Source organism: Lynx rufus, unplaced genomic scaffold, assembly GCF_022079265.1.
Source record: "Lynx rufus isolate CCGP_SWC_20201006 ecotype Redwood Valley unplaced genomic scaffold, mLynRuf1.p SCAF_3, whole genome shotgun sequence".
NCBI lineage: Eukaryota > Metazoa > Chordata > Mammalia > Carnivora > Felidae > Lynx > Lynx rufus.
Genome location: NW_025814845.1, coordinates 52,330,301 through 52,350,936, shown reverse-complemented (window position 1 = coordinate 52,350,936; position 20,636 = coordinate 52,330,301). Strand labels below are relative to the sequence as shown.

Genomic DNA, 20,636 nt, shown 5'->3' with positions numbered 1-20,636 from the left:
GCACAAACTGTTCCAAGCACATATTGCAGTTTGCTTGTCAGCCTTGGGCTCACTCACCTCTCCAATAAACTCTGTCTGGTTCCTTTTGGTAGAGAATGGTATTTAGAAAACAAGATCTGGGTACTAGAGTGCTGGATGTGCTTATTGCTACTGGGATATCATTTTTCCTAGGCTCCCAGAAGACAGAGCTAGAAAATAAATACACACACACACATGCACATAAATATACAGAGATTTTCCTTACTCTTTTTTTGCAGCTGTATAGCACTCTGTTGTGTGGTCCACCACAGTTTATTCAACTACTGTTCCATGAATTGGTATTTATGTTATTTTTAATGTTTTTTCAATTACAAACAATGCATCAATGAATAACTTTCTACCTATGTATTTTCATATAACAGAGGTGGGAGTGTATCTTCAGGGTAAAATCCTGGATTCAGATTGCTGGGTCAAAGGTAAATTCAGATATAGTTATGCTAGCTATTGCTAAATTCTTCTCCCTAGTGGTTGTGCCAATTTGCATTCCTACTAGCAATGTGGGAGAGTCTATATTTTCTTACAACTTGCCCATGAAAGTATGTTATTTTTAATTTTTGCCAATCCTTATAGTGAAAAATGCCATGTCACTGTAGCCTTAATAGGCATTTTTCTTCACACAAGTGAGGTTGAACATCTTTTCACGTGTTTAAGGGCCACTGTTACATCTTTTGTAAATGGTCTATTCATGTCTTTGACCATTTGAATGGGGTTTTCTGTTTCAAAAAATAAAATTTAAGTATGTATTTGGGGAGCACATTCTAACTGCTAGATACAGCTTTAGCTGCTACAGTTATGATGGACAAAATCGCTTCCAAAAGGTTTACTCAGCATAATTGCAACTGAAATTGAAATACAACAATGTTTAAATCCCTGGTTGCTGATCATTCTGCTAGGTTGAAATAGTTTCCAAAAAATCCAAAATCCTATAGATCCATTCACATTACCCAAACATATTTTAAGTGAAGATACACTTTACAGCTTCTCACTGAGGTGACAAAAGGATTACATCAAGGAGCTTAGTCATTGCTTTGGGCAACAATGTGTTAGAAGACCTGGAGAATACAGAAGGAAAAAGCTTTCAAGAAAACATGCAAATACTGTTTGAAAGAAAGTAACACCATCTTTTAATTGTTTTCTTTTCTCATACAGTTATACATCTTCCGGATGATCCACTTAGCAGACAGCTCTGGGCAGACGGATGGTTTCTCTCAATGTGTCACACACTGCAGTTTTCCACAATGGTGGCATCAGGCCTTTTATAACTTTTTCACCTTCAGCTGCCTCTTCATCATCCCTCTTCTCATCATGTTAATCTGCAATGCAAAAATCATCTTCACCCTGACACAGGTCCTTCATCAAGATCCCCACAGTATGTATTCCTTAGACTCAATGTTAATTGTGGGCAAACAGGTTTCAAACAGCAATATTCAAAGCAGAATGACATGCACTATGTGCCAGACACTGTTCTAAGCAGTTTACATACATTAGCTCAGTTACTATTCACACTCACCCTATGAGGTAATACTTTTATTATACTTTTAGTATCCCTAATTTACAGATGAGGTCATTTGGTATCTCCCAATGTTCTAAATTTGTACCATGAAATTAAGAATGAAAGAACAACTACTTTATTTTACCTAGTATAAGCATTGTCAAATTGCTCCTGCTGGGCCACTATAACACCATACCAAACACCCGATTTCTATAATATTGCAAAGTATACCTCGTTAAATGGTAGCCAAGAGACTCGCTAAAGTTCAGCCGTTCTGTTTCATATTCAAATCCCCTATTCCACACAATATAACTGGGCTTGTGTTGTGTGTGTGTGTGCGTGTGTGTGTGTGTACATTGGTGTGTGAAATACTGTTGTAACTGACACTTTTATCTGAATTTTCACAGCTGTGGTTGTGCCTTTTTTGCTTCAGTCATCTGGTACATTCCCAAAAACTAAAATTTATGAATTTGCAAAGTAAACATGGCTATGTCATCATAACATCCAAAAGACATGTTATCAGTGGCATAATGCATAAGTTATACCTGGTACAACTTAATAGGAAAATCATCTTAATTACTGTAGTGTGATTACTCTCAGCAGATTTTTTTCTAAAGGAAATAATTATGGTGATGCTCTATAATAGAAACTTGGGCAGTTCCCAGCACAAAATGATATTTGATTCTTATTAAAAAGTATACTGCAAAAACAATTTGCCTTCAAAATCTTATCCTAGAGAAATTCAGTTCTATAAGGGGTATCTAAGAAGGACGCATAGAGAATAAGAAGATAGATCCCAAATAGGGCTGAATCTGAAGAAACGTGAGGTAGGAGGAAGCAGAAAAAGAAAGCAGCAGAGGCAAAGGGCAATAGTTAAATATTATTAACATAGATTTAGTTACTTAATCTTTTATTTACTCAACCAGTATGTATTAACTACTCAATATTGCTAGAAATGGTGATAGATGTGGATACCATGGTGAATAAAACAGGCCAGTAAACTATTCCACTTTCCTGGAGTCCACCATCTAGCAAAAGATAGTAAAACAGTAAACCAATAATGAAATGTGATGATATTTCAAAAGAGGGAGAAATACAGTGTGTTATAGGAGGATCAATATTTTTTCAAATCTAGCCCCCGTGCTAAGCCAAGATTTTTTTGTGTTAAAGTATTTATCCCTACTGATTTTTTTATTACTTATGTCATTAAAGTTTACATATACTGAAGATTAAATGAAATAATGTATGAAAAGAACAAGGTCCATAGCAAGGTACAGAGTAAACGGTAATTACGTTTGTATGACAAAAATCTATAACCAATCTGTACTCAATAAACTATTGACTTTAACATTTCTAGTTAAAAATTGATTTTATAATTAAAACATCATGCACATAAATGTTTTCTTCCATATTTCCACTCTTTTGTGATCAATGAACAAGAAGTTGCAAACTTCACACAGACACCACATGTATCACACACACCAGACCCACAAAACACACACACACCATACAGTAAGCACATATATACCACACACACAGGCAACATACACCCCCCCACACACACACACCACATACACCATGCACACACGCACACACACCTGCGAACTTTAAGTGATGCATTGGTATGAAAAGTGAAATTGTTTTGAGTATCATAGAACATGGTTGAGAAAGACAATTTTGGACAACACACTTTCATCCATGCGTGATCCTCATTATCCTTACTGTCAGAGATATTTCAGTAAGTATAATTCTGTGTGAACAGATAATTCAATTCAGCTCAACTTTATATTTTTTTAAATTTATATTTTAAGAGTTTGAGTACTTTCATGCTTCAAATCCAAATTAGTTTGGTGGAAACTTACTTTAAAAATTTTTTTTTTACATTTATTTTATTTTTTGAGAGACATAGCACAAGTTGAGAAGGGGCAGAGAGAGGAGACACAGAATCCAAAGCAGGCTCCAGGCTCCGAGCTGTCAGCACAGAACCCAATGCGGGGCTCGAACTCACAAACGGTGAGATCATGACCTGAGCCAAAGTTGGACACTTAACCGACTGAGCCACCCAGGCGCCCCTGATGGAAACTTATTTTTAAGAGCACTGTCATCTTTAATTTTTTCTATGTCATTATGTGACATAACAGTGGAAAACCTGGAACATTAACATCCTTTTCAAACAAATTACCGTTATTAAAAATATTGGAAATGTGTTCTTATTCCAGTAATTAGTTTGAATTAGTGATTCTCTCTTCCTTTTTTGTCCATTTTGGTTTTGTAATAAAACTGGTCTTTAAACACCTACTTTTTCCTCTATCTCACAGAATTACAACTGAATCAATCTAAGAACAATATACCAAGAGCTCGGCTGAGGACCCTAAAGATGACAGTTGCATTTGCCACTTCATTTACTGTCTGCTGGACTCCCTACTATGTCCTAGGAATTTGGTACTGGTTTGATCCTGAAATGTTAAATAGGGTGTCAGATCCAGTAAATCACTTCTTCTTTCTTTTTGCTCTTTTAAATCCATGCTTTGATCCACTTATATATGGATATTTCTCTCTGTAATTGGTAGAATACGCAGGAAGTCATGTGAAAAAGAGCATGGTAGTGAATTTCATCAAATGAGAATAATAAACACAAAGGTTGCAGCGTTTTTATATAAAAACAAAGCAGAGTTTAATGTTAACATTCTTATTCTTTTAGAAATCACATTGTCAGAAATTCAAATATAAAGAAAAAATACAAAGAAAAAGAAAATTCAAGAAAAATAAAATATTACCTCATAATCATAAACTGAACTAATTTCTGCCCTTTCTGAACTCCTATGTTATATAGATTTCTTATCATTTTCTCCCTGTCTAATAATGTGTAAATTTTTAAAAGAGCCATGGCCTAAGCAAAGAGATTCCAAAAAGTAAGGCTCAGAAACCACAACACAGTCTTAACCTAGGCATGCCTTTGAGAGTTTTATTCCAAGGGCTTAGCAGCAATTATATCTTATACTACAATAATATGCAAAGCACAGACAGAGTATTTCCCCTGCCCATAAGATCAATCTTCCCTCCTCTGGTTAAAAAAAAAGTGCAATGGATCTAATTTTTTCTTTGATTCCAAAAGCATCTGAAGTTTGAATTATTCAGCAACCAACCCACCATCCATTCCAACCACCTGACAAGACTTACAAGTAGCTCTCCTTCATCCCAGTCTTGAGACAGCATGAAGTGCCTTCATAGAAACGGCAAGTGTAGAAGGATTCATATTTGGACAGGGGTTAGAACATTCCTCTAGGCTGCATAATCAGTGGAGTTTGTGGTAATTAACTGTACTAACATAACACTGTTTTTAAATACAATCAAGATGAGACCTATACTGATCATGTCTTATACATAATATGCCCTCTGTTTTAATAAGAGAGATTTTTTTCTATCTTCCGATTTTACTGAATCTATAATCCACAAGTCACTAAGAAAAATAAATAATAAATCAAACAAATGCAGAAGTGAAAAGATATTTGATACATCAGAGGAACACTGAAAATTACAGTTTCAATATATACAAGTCAATGGAGCCAACAAAGTATTGAAAATAAATAAAGAAAAACTCTGTAAATGTGTAACTAACACCTACTGATATTCACATTAAGTGGTATCATTTTCAAAATATGTGGGCACAATACCTCTTTTTATTCAGGCCTATTTCTATGTTCCATTAAAGAAGGAAAAGGATAAAAATTATGAGACTCTAATATACATTATGAGAAAAGCTTATAAGCGACTTTAAAGTAATTCAGTGATCATTTAATTTCTTTTTTAAAAATAGGTAAAATAGGGGCACCTGGGTGGCTCAGTTGGTTAAGCACTCAACTCTTGATCTTGGCTCAGGTCATTATCTCCTGGTTTGTAGGATGAAGCCCCGCATCAGGCTCCCCACTAACAGTGCAGAGCCTATTTGGGATTCTTTCCCTCTCTCTCTTAATCTCCCCTGGTCATGTGAGCATGCGCGCTCTCTCTCTCTCTCTCTCTCAAAATAAATAAACTTTTAAAAAAATAGGTAAAATACCATTACATTCATATGAGATATTTAGTGCCACTCAAAGATTAAATGTAATTTCAAAATTTCCAGGGCATGTGAAATTGTGGAAAGTAAATTACTAATTAGACTAACAACAGACTTTACTTATTTTGCTCTTCTGCTCACACATACTTTTCAGTGTAGTTGTGTGTGTGTGTGTGTGTGTGTGTGTCCAATCACACATTATTTTCTAATTCCACTTCAACTGATCTTGTTTGTTACCATTGACATCCTTCCTTCTACTCCTTCATTCATATCCTCTTTTTTACTAAGCCCATACCTTTAATTAATCAATCCATGTACCAACTCTACAGTTGAATCGGGCAAGGCTCAAAATTTGTAACATGCTAAAATACTCAAGGTTAACTTTTAAGGCATGAATATTGACACCAAGATTTTATGGTTCTAGTAGATGACACAATAATATCTGTAAGTTACAATAAAACCAATCTTCTCGGGGACCTGGGTGGCGCAGTCGGTTAAGCGTCCGACTTCAGCCAGGTCACGATCTCGCGGTCCGTGAGTTCGAGCCCCGCGTCGGGCTCTGGGCTGACGGCTCAGAGCCTGGAGCCTGTTTCCGATTCTGTGTCTCCCTCTCTCTCTGCCCCTCCCCCATTCATGCTCTGTCTCTCTCTGTCCCAAAAATAAATAAACGTTGAAAAAAAAAATTAAAAAAAAAAACAAAACCAATCTTCTCCTTTAATCTTTATAATATACTTATTCCTAAATTGATAACAATTCTTACTTCCAGATTTAAAAGCAAAAACAACACATATATACACCATATAATTTAAGGGCTTTATTAGACATGTGTTTAATGAACACACGTTAGCTTTGCTCTTAGATGTTTAAGAAACTGTTCTATTTAGATATGTTCTCAGGCATTTTTTGATACATTAGCTAAAGGGCTATTCAAAATTTGGTGCAGGGGTCTTTAACCTATGGTCCATGCACAGAACTGTATTTCAGTACAACTGCTTTTATTTCTGCTTATATTATTTTATGAATTTAAAAACATTATCCTGAAAGGGCTATCTAGGCCAAACCAGACAGCCAAAGGAACTCATGTGACACAAAAGATTAAGAATTCCTCATTGATTTTGTATAAGGAAGTTTATTATGATAAAAGTGTCTCAGAACATATTCATTTGTTTATATGCATGCATAGTAATGTTAATATTGAACTGGATTGTTTCAATTTGGTTACTTACCATTTGAGACTTAGAAATCTCTCAAGGCTCAATATGTAATGAAAAACTTTGCAGAAGGAAGTAAATTATACAAATATTGTGGCCCATAAATTATAATATGAATATGGATTTAAATTAAAATTTATAGCCCAGGGCACTTGGGTGGCTCAGTCAGGTAAGTGTCCAACTTTGGCTCAGGTCATGATCTCACAGTCCATGGGTTCAAGCCCTGTGTCAGGCTCTGTGCTGACAGCTCAGAGCCTGGAGACTGCTTCTGATTTCATGTCTCCCTCTCTATCTCACCTCCCATGCTCGCACTCTGTCTTTCACTCAAAAATAAACAAACATTAAAACAAAATGTATAGCTATAAAAGGTAAATGGGGCTTTAAATTAAAGACATACCATTCAACAGAGAATATTCAACATTTGATATTTTAGTTATTTATTCTATCTCCAATCATCATAAAAGATGAGGAGTCCTTGTAAAAAAAAAAAAAAAAAAAGAAAAGAGGATATATTCTGTAGAATGAATCCACTATATCAGATAATTAAGATTCTATGTTGGTTGTCTCCTCCTGGCTACAATTTGGGTTTCCTCTTGCAATTCAATTTACTAAAGAAATTACATAAATGAATAACAATGAATTGAAAAAAAAAAGACTGCACTAATTCAATTTCAGCCTAAGAAACAGAGCTATAACAGCTAAGAAAGAAAAAAAAAATACTGGAAGAGGAGTGGGTATCACAATTATATTATCTCAGTTAAAATACATTTAGAATTTCATCTATTTTACCTTTAGCCAACTTTCTTGAGCTTGTCTACTTAGTATAAATTGTGTCCATAGGACACATGGACACACAAGGAACCAATTCCTTGAGCTTGTCTACTTAGTATAAATTGTGTCCATAGGAAACTAAATAAAAGAGTAAGGTTGACTTTAATCTCTAATTAAAATTAATTTATTTAGGGGCGCCTGGGTGGCTCAGTTGGTTAAAGCATCTGACTTCAGCTCAGGTCATGATCTCATGGTTTGTGAGTTTGAGCCCCACATTAGGCTCTCTACTGATGCATGTGTAGAATGTGTAGAATGCATGTGTAGAAACAATAGAAGAATACATGTATTGATATATTTATCTCTGAATGATTTTTTTAAATCATCTTTCTCGTGAATTCCTATAATTCCAAACTTCCCAAATGAACATAGATAGCCTTTGCAATGAGAAGAAAAATCATAAATGTTGTATGTGTGTTTGTATGAATTTTACATATCACTATTTCAGTCAGAATGCTTTCTGCTGTAATAAGAAACGTCAGACCAGAAGTGACATGTTTTCATCTCATATTACAGGATGTTCATAGGTAAGCATGTAGAATTGGTGAATTCAGAGCTTTGAGTTATTTTCTCTGCTTCCACTAGGCTTTACTTTCATGATTAGAAGTTAGTTGTCACCATTCTAAGCCTCCAAGTCAGAAAGAAAGCATGGCTTCTCACCGAGCATCTTTCCTTCCCAGAACTTTCAGCAACTTCTTGTTAAATTGGCTAGAACTGTAGCGCACCTGGGTGGCTTAGTCAGTTGAATGTCTGACTCCGGATCAGGTCATGATCTCGCGGTTCGTGAGTTTGAGCCCCATGTCGGGCTCTGTGCTGACAGCTCAGAACCTGGAGCCTGCTTCAGATTCTGTGTCCCCCTCTCTCTCTCCGCCCCACCCCTGCTTGTGCTGTATCTCTCTCTGTCTTTCAAAAATGAATAAACATTAAAAAAAAATTTGTTTAAATTGGCTAGAACTGTAACACATGACCAGTTCTAACCCAACCATGAGCAAAGGAGAGGGGGATTACCTTAAACACCTTAAGTGTATGTTTCATTTTAGGGAAGCAGGGCTCATTTCTCCGAATGTTTAGCTACCTGATAACAAAAATAAAGAATGAAGTTCATTCTCTCTCTGCCTCTCTATCTCCTGTCTCTCTCCTGAGAGCAGAAGGGAAATGTGGAGGTCAGAAAACAGCAGTAAATTCCACTAGTAAAATAAAACTGAAACTATATATACAATAAAATTTAAATATCACATAATTTAATACAAAGCATTAAAGACTAAATACAGCTATTGGAGGGGCGCCTGGGTGGCGCAGTCGGTTAAGCGTCCGACTTCAGCCAGGTCACGATCTCGCGGTCCGGGAGTTCGAGCCCCACGTCAGGCTCTGGGCTGATGGCTCAGAGCCTGGAGCCTGTTTCCGATTCTGTGTCTCCCTCTCTCTCTGCCCCTCCCCCGTTCATGCTCTGTCTCTCTCTGTCCCAAAAATAAATAAATGTTGAAAAAAAAAATTAAAATAAATAAATAAATAAATAAATACAGCTATTGGAGCATAGTAATTGCATAGTAACTGTAGCCCTAAGGAGAAAGAACAGATTTTATTGTTTTTCACAATCTAAATCCAAACATTTTAAACTCTACTAGTTGGAATCTTCAACAGAAGTACGGGGTGGCTTCCACCCAATTATTTACTTTCTTGGGAACTCTTGGTCCCTGTTTTTTATTTGTTTTTATAATTCATTTCATTGGGTAAGAAATTTTCAGAAAGTTTTCAAATTCAGAAAATACTTCAGATCCAGAAAATAATTGTCAAATAAATTAATAACTAAGTATGTGGCAATCTGAAGCATATTTCCCATAAAGCTAATAAAACTTAGCTCCAAATTTCTTACTTATTCTGTTCCCTCCTCAGGCCCTGGATGTTTTTCTTATCACTTTTCTAATATTTATTTATTTTTGAGAAAGAGAGAGACAGAATTGGAGAGGGGTAAAGGGAGAGGGAGACAGAGAATCTGAAGCAGACTCTAGGCTTCAAGCTGTCAGCACAGAGCCCAACACAAGGCTCAAATGCACAAACCATGAGATCATGACTGCAGCCAAAGTCAAACACTCAACCGATTGAGCCTCCCAGGCACCCCCATTTTTCTTATCATTATCAAGTGATGTCCTTTCATTTTCTGATAGCTGCACATCATCCCTTGATCATTCATGAAAACTGTCACTGGAGGGGCCAAGATGGCAGAGTGGCATGGAAGTTCTCTGCTTCGCTCATTCCTGAAATGCAACTAGATTGGCACCAACCATTTTGCACACCTAGAAAAGTGATCTGAGGATTAACACAACAGTCTGTACAACTTGAACCACAAGTGAACTCGACAGGTACATGGCACAGAGAGGTGAACTGGGGGAGAGAGAAGCCACAGAGGGTAGGGAGCTGTTTTTATGGAGAGAGGTCATAGAAAGGGGGGAGAGTACAGGAAAAACATTCCCCCTGAAAGTAGCTGAAGAGAAAGGGAAAGAGTGGAAACACCCACAAGTGAAGAAAGGGAGAAAGGAGAAAGGAGAGGGTTTCAATACCATTTGGACGCTATAAAGAGGAGAGAGCAATCAGTATTGAGTCCACAGCTTAATACCTGGTGTGCTATGGTGGGAAGGGTGAATCCCCAGGAACGGGCAGCAACATCAAGGGGTCCACAGGCCACACAGGAAGAAGCAGTTCCCCTGCTAGAGAAGCATTTGGTAGAGGCTGTACAGCCACATCACAGGCAAAGGTCCGAGCACATATTCACGTTTGCTGGTATTGGAACAAAGACGCTAGGGTGCAGTGAAACCTGATGCCAGTTTTGTGTTGTGATTTACCATAATCCCTGAATGAAGGAATTCACCCCAAGAGAAAGACAGGAACAGATATAAGCAAGATGTCTGGACTAGAATTTAGAATCATAGTAAGAATACTAGCTGGGGTTGAAAAAAGCATAGACTCCCTTTCTGCAGAGATAAAAGAAGTAAAATCTAGTCAGGAAGAAATTAAAAGTGCTATAACTGAGAGGCAACCTTGAATGGATACCAGTGCAGCAAGAATGGATGAAACAGAGTAGTGAATCAGTGATATAGAGGACAAACTTATGAGAAAAATGAATCAGAAAAAAAGAGGGAATCTAAGGCAAAAGACCATGATATAAGAATTAGAGAACTTAGTGACTCACTAAAAAGGAATAATATCTAAATCATAGGGGTCCCAGAACATGAAGAGAGAGAAAAGGGGTAGAAGGTTTATGTAAGCAAATCATATTGTAAAACTTTCCTAACCTGGGGAAAGACACATACATCAAAATCCAAGAAGCACAGAGAACTCCCATTAGATTCAACAAAAACTGACCATCAACAAGGCATATCATAATCAAATTCACAAAATACACGGATAAGGAAAGAATTATGAGAGCAGCAAATTCCTTAACCTATAAGGAACACAGATCAGGTTTGCAGGAGACCTATTCACAGAAACTTGGCAAGCCAGAAAGGAGTGGCAGGATATATTCAACATGCTGAATCAGAAAAACATGCAGCCAAAAATTCTTTATCCAGTAACGCTGTCATTCAAAATAAGAGAGATAAAGAGCTTCCCAGACAAACAAAAACTAAAGGAGTTCATGACCACTGAAAATCCCTGCAAGAAATTTAAGGGGGACTTTCTGAGGGGAGAAAAGATGAAAAAAAAAAAAAAAAAAAGCAAAAAACACCAAAAGCAACAAAGACTAGGAAGGGCCAGAGAAGACTGCAAGGAACTCCAACTCTACAGGCAACACAATATATCATCCAGTACTCACTCTAAATGTCAATGGACTAAATGCTCAATCAAAAGACATAGGGTATCAGATTGGATTAAAAACAAAACAAAACAAACAAACAAACAAAAAAAACCAAGATCAATCTATATGCTATTTACAAGAGACCCATTTGAGACCCAAAGACATCCTCAGATTGAAAGTAAGGGGATGGAGAACCATCTATCATGCTAATCGTAGCCAAAAGAAACCTGGGGTAGCCATGCTTCTATAAGACAATATAGATTTTAAAATAAAGATTTTAGAAGAGATGAGGAAGGGAAGATAAAACCAGCAGAAGATGGGAAATTATAAAGATTAGAGCAGAAATCAATGCTAGCGAAATCAAAAAAACAGTAGAACACATCAACGAAACGAGGAGCTGGTTCTTTGAAAGAATTAACAAAATTGATAAGCCCCTCGCCAGTTTGATCAGAAAGAAAAAAGAAAGGACCCAAATAAATAAAATCAAGAATGAAAGGGAGAGATCACAATCAACACTGCAGAAATACAAACAATAATAAGAGAATATTATGAGCAATTATACGCCAACAAATCAGGCAATCTGGAAGAAATGGACAAATTCCCAGAAACATATAAACTACCAAATTGAAACAGGAAGAAATAGAAAATTTGAACAGACCCATAATTAGTAAAGAAATTGAATTAGTAATCAAAAATCTCCCAACAAACAAGAGTCCAGGGCTGGATGGCTTTTCAGGGGAATTCTACCAAACATTTAACGAAGAGTTAACACCTATTCTTTTAAAGATGTTCCAAAAAATAGAAATGGAAGGAAAACTTCCAAACTTATTCTATGAAGCCAGCATTATCTTGATTCCAATACCAGACAAGGACCACACTAAAAAGGAAAACTACAGACTAACTTCCCTATGAACATGGATTCAAAAATTCTCAACAAGATACTAGCCAACTGGAGGCAACAATACATTAAAAGAATTATTCACTATGGGGAGCCTGGGCGGCTCAGTCAGGTAAGTGTCTGACTTCAGCTCAGGTCATAATCTTGCGGTTGGTGGCTTTGAGCTCCAGGTCAGGCTCTGTGCTGACCGTGCAGAGCCTGGAGCCTGCTTCGGGTTCTGTGTCTCCCTCTCTCTCTGCCCCTCCCCCGCTCATGCTCTGTCTCTCTCTGTCTCTCAAAAATAAATAAAAATGTTAAAAAAAATTTTTAAAAAGTTATTCACCATGATCAACTGGGATTTATACCTTAGATGCAGGGCTGGTTCAATATCCACAAATCAATCAATGTGATAATAAAAGAAAGGACAAGAACCACATGATCCTCTCAATAGATGCAGAGAAAACATTTGACAAAATACAGCATCCTTTCTTGATAAAAAAAAAACCTCAGGAAAGTAGAGATAGAAGGATCATACCTCAAGATCATAAAAGCCATATATGAAAGACCCACTGCTAATATCATCCTCAATGGGAAAAAACTGTGAGATTCCCCCCTAAAGTCAGGAACACAACTGTGATGTCCACTCTTGCCACTGTTATTCAACATAGTATTGGAATTCCTAGCCTCAGCAATCAGACAACACAAAGGAATAGAAGGCATCCAAATCGGCAAGGAGGAAGTCAAACTCACTCTTCATGGATGACAAGATACTCTATATGGAAAACCCAAAAGATTCCACCAAAAAACTGCTAGAACTGATCCATGAATTTATCCTACTCACAGGATCTAAAATCAATGCACAGAAATCGGTTGCATTCCTATACACCAATAATGAAGCAGCAGAAAGAGAAATCAAGGAATCCATCCCATTATAATTGCACCAAAAACCAAAAATACTTAGGACTAAACCTAACCAAAGAGGTGAAAAATCTATACACTGAAAACTACAGAAAGCTTATGAAAGAAGTTAAAGACACAAAAAATGGAAAAATATTCTATGCTCATGGATTGGAAGAACAAATAGTGTTAAAATATCAATACTAGCAAAGCAATCTACATATTTAATGCACTCCCTATCAAAATAACACCAGCATTCTTCACAGAACTAGAACAAATAATCCTAAAATTTGTATGGAACCAGAAAAGACCTCGAATAGCCAAAGCAATCCTGAAAAAGAAAACCAAAGCTGCAGGCATCACAATCCTGGACTTGAAGATGTATTACAAAGCTGTAATCATCAAGACAGTAGGATACTGGCACAAAAACAGACACTCAGATCAATGGAACAGAACAGAGAACCCAGAAATGGACCCACATACGTATGGCCAACTAATCTTCGACAAAGCAGGAAAGAATATCCAATGGAATAAAGACAGTCTCTTCAGCAAATCGTGTTGGGAAAACTGGATAGCGACATGCAGAAGAATGAACCTGGACCATTTTCTTACACCATACAAAAATAAACTCAAAATGGATGAAAGACCTTAACGTAAGGCAGGAAGCCATCAAAATCCTTGAGGAGAAAGGAGGCAAAAACCTCTTTGACCTCAGCCACAACAACTTCTTACTCAACATGTCTTCAGAGGCAAGAGAAACAAAAGCAATAATGAACTATTGTGACCTCAACAAGATAAAAATCTTCTGCACAGCAAAGGAAACAATCAGCAAAACTAAAAGGCAACTGACAGAATGGAAAAAGATATTTGCAAACAACCTATCAGATAAAGGGTTAGTATCCAAAATCTATGAAGAACTTATCAAACTCAACAACCAAAAAACAAATAATCCAGTGAAGAAATGGGCGAAAGACATGAATAGACACTTTTCCAAAGAAGACATCCAGATGGCTAACAGACACATGAAGAAATGCTCGACATCCTCACCATCAGGGAAATACAAATCAAAACCACAATAAAATACCACCTCACACCAGTCAGAATGGCTAAAATTAACAACTCGGGCAATGATAGATGCTGGCAAGGATGCAGAGAAAGAGGATCCCTTTTGCACTGCAGATGGTAATGCCAACTGGCGCAGCCACTCTGGAAAACAGTACTGAGGTTCCTGAAAAAAATTAAAAACAGAATTATCCTATGACCCAGCAATTGCACTACTAGGTATTTAACCAAAGGATGCAGGTGTGCTGTTTTGAAGGGGCATATGCACCCCAATGTTTACAGCAGTACTATTGACAATAGCTAAGATATGGAAAGAGCCCAAATATTCATTGACAGATGAATGGATAAAGAAGATGTGGTGTGTGTGGTACATACAATGGAGTATTACTCAGCAATCAAAAAGAATGAAATCCTGACATCTGCAACAACGTGGATGAAACTAAAGGGTATTATGCTAAACAAAATAAGTCAGTCAGAGAAAGACAAATATCATATGATTTCACTTATATGTGGAATTTAAGATACAAAACTGATGAACATAAGGGAAGGGAAGAAAAAAAATATAAAAGCAGAGAGGGGTCAAAACATAAAAGACTCTTAAGTATAGAGAAAAGTGAGGGCACTGGCTGGGGTTGTGGGTACGGGGGGATATGCTAAATGGGCAAGGAGCATTAAGGAGGATACTTGTTGGGATGAACACTGGGTGTTATACGTAGAGGATGAATCATTGGATTCTACTCCTGAAATCATTATTGCACTGTATGCTAACTAACTTGGATGTAAATTAAAAAATAATAATCATCATAATAAAAAAGAAAATAGTCACTGTACTAAAGCAGTGCTGAGCCCCCATCTGAATAACGATTCTGTGTGGAAATTCCACTTTTCATCAGTCTAGTACATTTTTAATTCCCTTGAAAGGGAAAAGGGGTAATTTTTTAAGAACTTGAGGAGAAAGCCCAACATCTTGAGTGGAAGTGGACAGTGATGAAATCCTACACCTATTAACTTCCTAGCTGAGACACTCTTCTTAGTTCTCTGAAACCATGCCTCCCTGGTTTTCTTCCTATCTTATTCACTGTTCTTTCTCAGTTTCATTTTGTGTTCCTTCTCTTCTACCTAATATATATATGGACTCAGAACTAGGGATTCTTGGTTTGTCTATCTTCCCTACCTTGTAAGGGTGTGTGTGTGTGTGTGTGTGTGTGTTTGCCTACACACACATGTGGAAAGCAGGAGTTAGAGGAAGCAGGGTAGAGCAGTGCAAAATGTGGTCATAGGTCTGGCAGCACACACATCATCAGGGAACTTGTTAGAAATGTAAATTCTCAGGCCCTGCCCAGGCATACCGAAGCAGAAATTGTGGGTCCAACAATCTGTGCCTTAACTAGCAAGTCAGGTAATTCTGATGTGTGTGAAGTTTGATAGCTGCAGGGCTAAAGTTTCTAGCTATCAAATCAAAGATGGAAAACAAGTCAAAGATGAGAAGGAGGAGGATCTGACATTGTTTCAGTCAAGAAGAAAAGGTGTAAATGCGACAACATAGTTCAGGAAGCAACTGTGTCTGATGGTGAACAGTGACTGTGGTTGAATTTGGATCTCTGGAATAGGGCTCTGAATGTCTTTCACAAAAGGGCTTTTTATGGAGGTGCCTTTATCCTCCAATTTGGACGGAACCTGATGTGTTTACAGTATATTGTCTAGAAAGCCACAAGGATGTGGAGCCCCACTTAGGGATTTTTACGTTTGTCATCTGTTTTCTATCAATAATAGCAGAAGGTTAAACTTAGGAGCATCACTTATTACATTTTATTTCCAGTCACTATTGCATAAGTAGTTAAATCAAACAAGAAAAGAGTCTTGCAAAATTATATTTCAACTGTTAATCTATGATTTGTCTACTGCTCTGTAGGCAATATTTTTAAAATATTTCAGGAAAATCTGATATGCACATATCCTACCTCATAGAGCATTTAAGAGAATAATTATTCACATTTTGAAAAGGCTTATTTCCTTCACAAAGGAATTCCTCTGGGTTCTTCTATATAGTTACCTTCGAGCCACTTCAAATGTTACTGCAACACCTTTGGGCAAAGAAGCTTGCCTCAGAATTCAGGAGGTTGGCTGTTTTCCAACTATGTTCATGGAGACCTGACCCGGGGACTGAGTACTTTCTATTCTTTCTGATAATCATGAAACAACTGTTCCAATTTTGGGAATCTTGGCATAATATATTAGGAAAATACTAAATGAGAAATAAAATTAGGTTCTAGTCTTGACCCTTCACCTCCAATGATGTGAATTGATTCAAGACATTTAACCATTTTGAGTCATCCTTGGAAAAACTATAAGGCTGTGCATGTATATGACTATTAAGTATCTTTCCTTTGCTAATATTCAATAACTTAGGACCATAAGGTGAAAAAGTACATGTAAATAAGCTCTGTAATTATAAAACACAACATAGATGTTATCTTTACCATTTATGATGTGAACTATTTGATTTACAGAAAGCCAATTGGCATTAAGTTTTCAGGAAGATATTCATTACAATGTACACCTATATAATGATCAAGATGGGGAGCTTTTAAACGCATTGTTGTATCATGGATTGGATCCAGAACTGAAAAAAAGTGACATTTGTGAAAAACTGGTGAAATCAAAATAAAGTATATAGTTACATAATAGTATTGTACCAATATTAATTTCTTTGACAAAGTATCACGGTTATGGAGGACGTTATCTTTAGGGGAAGCTGAGTAAAGTGTACACAAAAATTCTGTCTTACCTTTGCAACTTTTCTAATTTTAAATTTCTAATATTACACCACAATAAATATTTAAAATAAAATTATTGTGCTACACCTTTGGAATATAACTATGCATTCATACATACATATATGAATATATATGTGCCACATGAACAACAGAAATAAAGGAAAGAGACAGTGGGTCTTTGACAGATCAAAGTTGAGAAGGGAAGTGAGCCAGGAAATCACAGAACTGAAACCACCATATTTTTTTTAACATTTCACAGAAAAGAGAGCTCTTTGAAGTTAGAAAAGTTTTACTGAAAGCTGTGAGAAAGAAAAGATAAACTTGGACTAAGAAAGTAAAAATCTGCCTTGCTATTCATCAGATATAGATAATAGACACAGATAAAGTAAGCTGTAAAGTTAACAGAAGATAATATTTTTCTCAAAAACATGCTGCAAAGTGTCACAAAAATTTCCAACTTTAGTTAATGCCACATTTTTTACTCACAAAGAATCCTTTTCTCTAAAATCAGAGTGTCAAAAACCTTGTTCTTTGAAATCAATTCATTAAGATTAAAATATCCTACTCTTGGTGATGATCTAAATCACTTAACAGAGAAGCATGCTCCACTTTCAACCCTAGGACAGAACTTCAGAAAACAGTTATGTGGATACATGACACATCTATGTTAGCTGCAATTTTCAAGAAAATAGCACCTGGAATCTGATGGAGTCCAGACCTAATTTAGACACCTTTACAAACAGCTTCACTTTCTTTTGAGCCTACAAAATACTTCTTTAATTTCTCCTAAACTCCACACTTCCCCAAATTCCTATAATAAATATATATTCTCCTTTGTTTGGTGAGGCATCCCATAGTTCTGGAATGTGGACTCCTTCCTTGCAATGAACCAGAAAACTGACTTTCTTGAAATACAGTTTTTTTTTTTTTTTTTTACTGATGGATTTAGGCTTCTTGGACGAGGAAGCCTGCCTCATACTAAAAGTTCAGGATAATAATTTCACATAAAAATCAACAACAAAAAAGTATCAAGTTCAAATACTATATAAAACTATTATTTAAAAAGAGAATAAGGAGCATAACATCATCATTATATATAATGAAAACATATCGGAAAGATGTACCACAAAAATAGATCAGAACTTGTAAGTTACTATTTTTAATTTTTTTGAGGGGGAGGTGAGGGAGAGGGAGAATACCCCAAGCAGGTTCCATGCCCAGCACAGAGCCCCTATGGGGCTCCATCTCACAACCCTGGGATTGTGACCTTGAGATCATGACCTGCAGGTGCCCCTGCAAGTTACTATTTTTAAGCTAACTAAACAAAAAAGATACAAAGTAGGAAAGAACAATATGATTCAGAATTAGAAAAACTCAACTCCATGGCAGGCATCCGTTCACAATTTTTATTAATATCAAATCATCACATTGTACACTTTAAGTATCTTACAATTTTGTCAATTACCTCAACAAAATTGGAGAAAAACTCACAAATGGGGTGCCAGACCTCAGGAGAATTAATAATAAAGAAAAAACAGGAAGTGGGGTAAGTGGGATGCATAGAATGGGTGAAGGGAATTAAGAGGTACAAACTTCCAGTTATAAAATAAATATGTCACAGAGATGAACAGTACAGCATAATGAATATAGTCAGTAATATTGTATCAACATTATAAAAGAAAAAAAAGAATAAACTAGAAGGAACACAAAAGCTAAGGCATATAACAGATTATGATTTCCTGTAAAGAACGTGAGCCAATCCTTAGGTTGATGTTTCCCTACTCATTTTGGTTGTCTGATGCTCATTCTCTAGTAATTCTTCAGGAAGCGTTCATGACAACGATAGTCTCATCAAATATTGATACAATATCAAGTGTTGATATTAGTTTACACACTGTACGTGAGAGTTGCTTTTGCTGGATATAAAATCTTTAGTCCATATTTTACCCTTGAGCATCCTAAATATATTGTTCCACTTTCTTTTGGCAAAAAAGTTTCAATGTCAAAAGTCTAGTGATTTTCCAGTTTTCTCCTATTTTGCAAATGTAACAATATATTAAATTCTGTTAAATAGGGGTATTTGCTATATATTTGAAACAATTCACACTGTATTTCGCCATATCTAAGATGATCTCAAATTTACCATTATTTTCTGTATTGATGAAAAAGGAAAAATTACATTCCACTGTGGGTTCAGCTTTTGGCTTTGTCCAGCAATGCCAAGGGTGGCAGAAACGTTTACTCAAGACGCCAAGCAATTCAAGAGAGGTGAGAGGGAGGCTAAGGAAAGACTCCCCAAGCTGCTCTCAAGCTCCTGTATTTATTAGGCATACATTATAAAGAAAATATTGTGCAATATGTCAGTGGCTACCTGCCAGTTAGAACATATAGAAAGCATGCAAAACAAAAACAAAAACAAAAACTACAAGGCATTCCCAAGACTACAGAAGAGCAGATGCTGAAAACAGGTGGAGAACAAGACAAGATATTCCATAGCTAACATTGTCTAAGGAATTCTTGAGCACAGGCAGGACCCAACCCCTAAATACACATTAACTAGATACTAGCCCATTGTTTTCAGGAGAGCCAGAAAGCAGTGTAATGCATTCCCTATAATCTCCTTAACCAGGACATAGCTATTTGACTTCCAACATTCCAACTTAAGGGATATTAAAATGTAAAGAAATGTGGATTGCACATGAAATTCAGGCTATTCATTTTCTTTTTCTGTATAACAATTTACCATAAACATAGTACTAAACTTAGTTACTAGAGTAGAACCTTGAAAGAATGAGAGGTAGACCAAGTTCCTTTTAATGATTGTGTAGAAAAGGTACACAACTGGATTAAGACACTTGAATGATGCCATAGGTCAGTAGTATGAAGTTCCAGGTATTTGGAAATGTTAAATTTTGAAATGAGACTAAAGAGGCACAAAGGATAATGCAGTTTTGCCTGAATCCTCTGTCCACACTAGAGAGGAAGAAATTCTAATTAAGTAAAAGTATCATACATCACAGAAAATGATATAAAGTCAAAGTATATGTTAAATTTTAAAATCCTCTAGCTACTTCTTCAAATATTCCGTTTATTTACAATGAAAGACAAATCCTACCTAATGCTGAGTCCTACTAATTCTTGTTTTCTAAGAAAGGTGAAAGGGGAACCAAATGAAAAAGTATTAGAAGTACTTAGACATGTGTTCTAGTACTTTATCTTGACAGTCTGTGACCTTGACCAAGTCACTCATGCCGTCTGCAATTTCCTTTCCCTCACTCACAAAGTGGAGGCAAACTGGATGACCATGTCTTTCATTGCTCTTAAAATCACGACTCCATTAAATCAGTTAACGTGCCTGGCTTGTAGCAGAAGCTCAAAATTATTTGTTAAAAGTATAACGTCTTAAAATGGAATTCCAGAAATCCTGAAAATCTGGAACTACTAACTACAAACTTTCAATCTTTTAAAGCTATCACTTCGCTAGCCACTGGTATCTCTGTGCCTTGCTACAGAGCCAAGGTTACCTCATAACTTCAGTGTTTCAGCTCATTTGGAACTGCAGAATCCTCAGTCGCAGCGGAGCCTTTCACTACACCCACCTGCGGCAAG

General features: G+C 36.5%; 1 protein-coding gene and 1 long non-coding RNA gene across 3 annotated transcripts in view; one reads left to right on the top strand and one right to left on the bottom strand.

The window, feature by feature from the left end:
• Positions 1–4,094, top strand: part of GNRHR (gonadotropin releasing hormone receptor) — a 21,407-nt gene extending 17,313 nt beyond the window's left edge. Inside the window, exons 2-3 of one of the 2 annotated variants that reach the window (XM_047091247.1) lie at positions 1,189–1,408; positions 3,850–4,094. In XM_047091247.1, the coding sequence (XP_046947203.1) occupies positions 1,189–1,408; positions 3,850–4,094 (465 nt within the window). The remainder of the gene's footprint in view (positions 1–1,188; positions 1,409–3,849) is intronic. The other variant, XM_047091248.1, reaches the window with a different exon arrangement.
• LOC124520371 (uncharacterized) lies at positions 1,140–20,636 on the bottom strand. Its single transcript, XR_006964311.1, has 2 exons — positions 20,552–20,636; positions 1,140–1,352 (listed from the first exon to the last, which is right to left on the bottom strand). It is a non-coding gene; the product is annotated as an uncharacterized LOC124520371 (long non-coding RNA).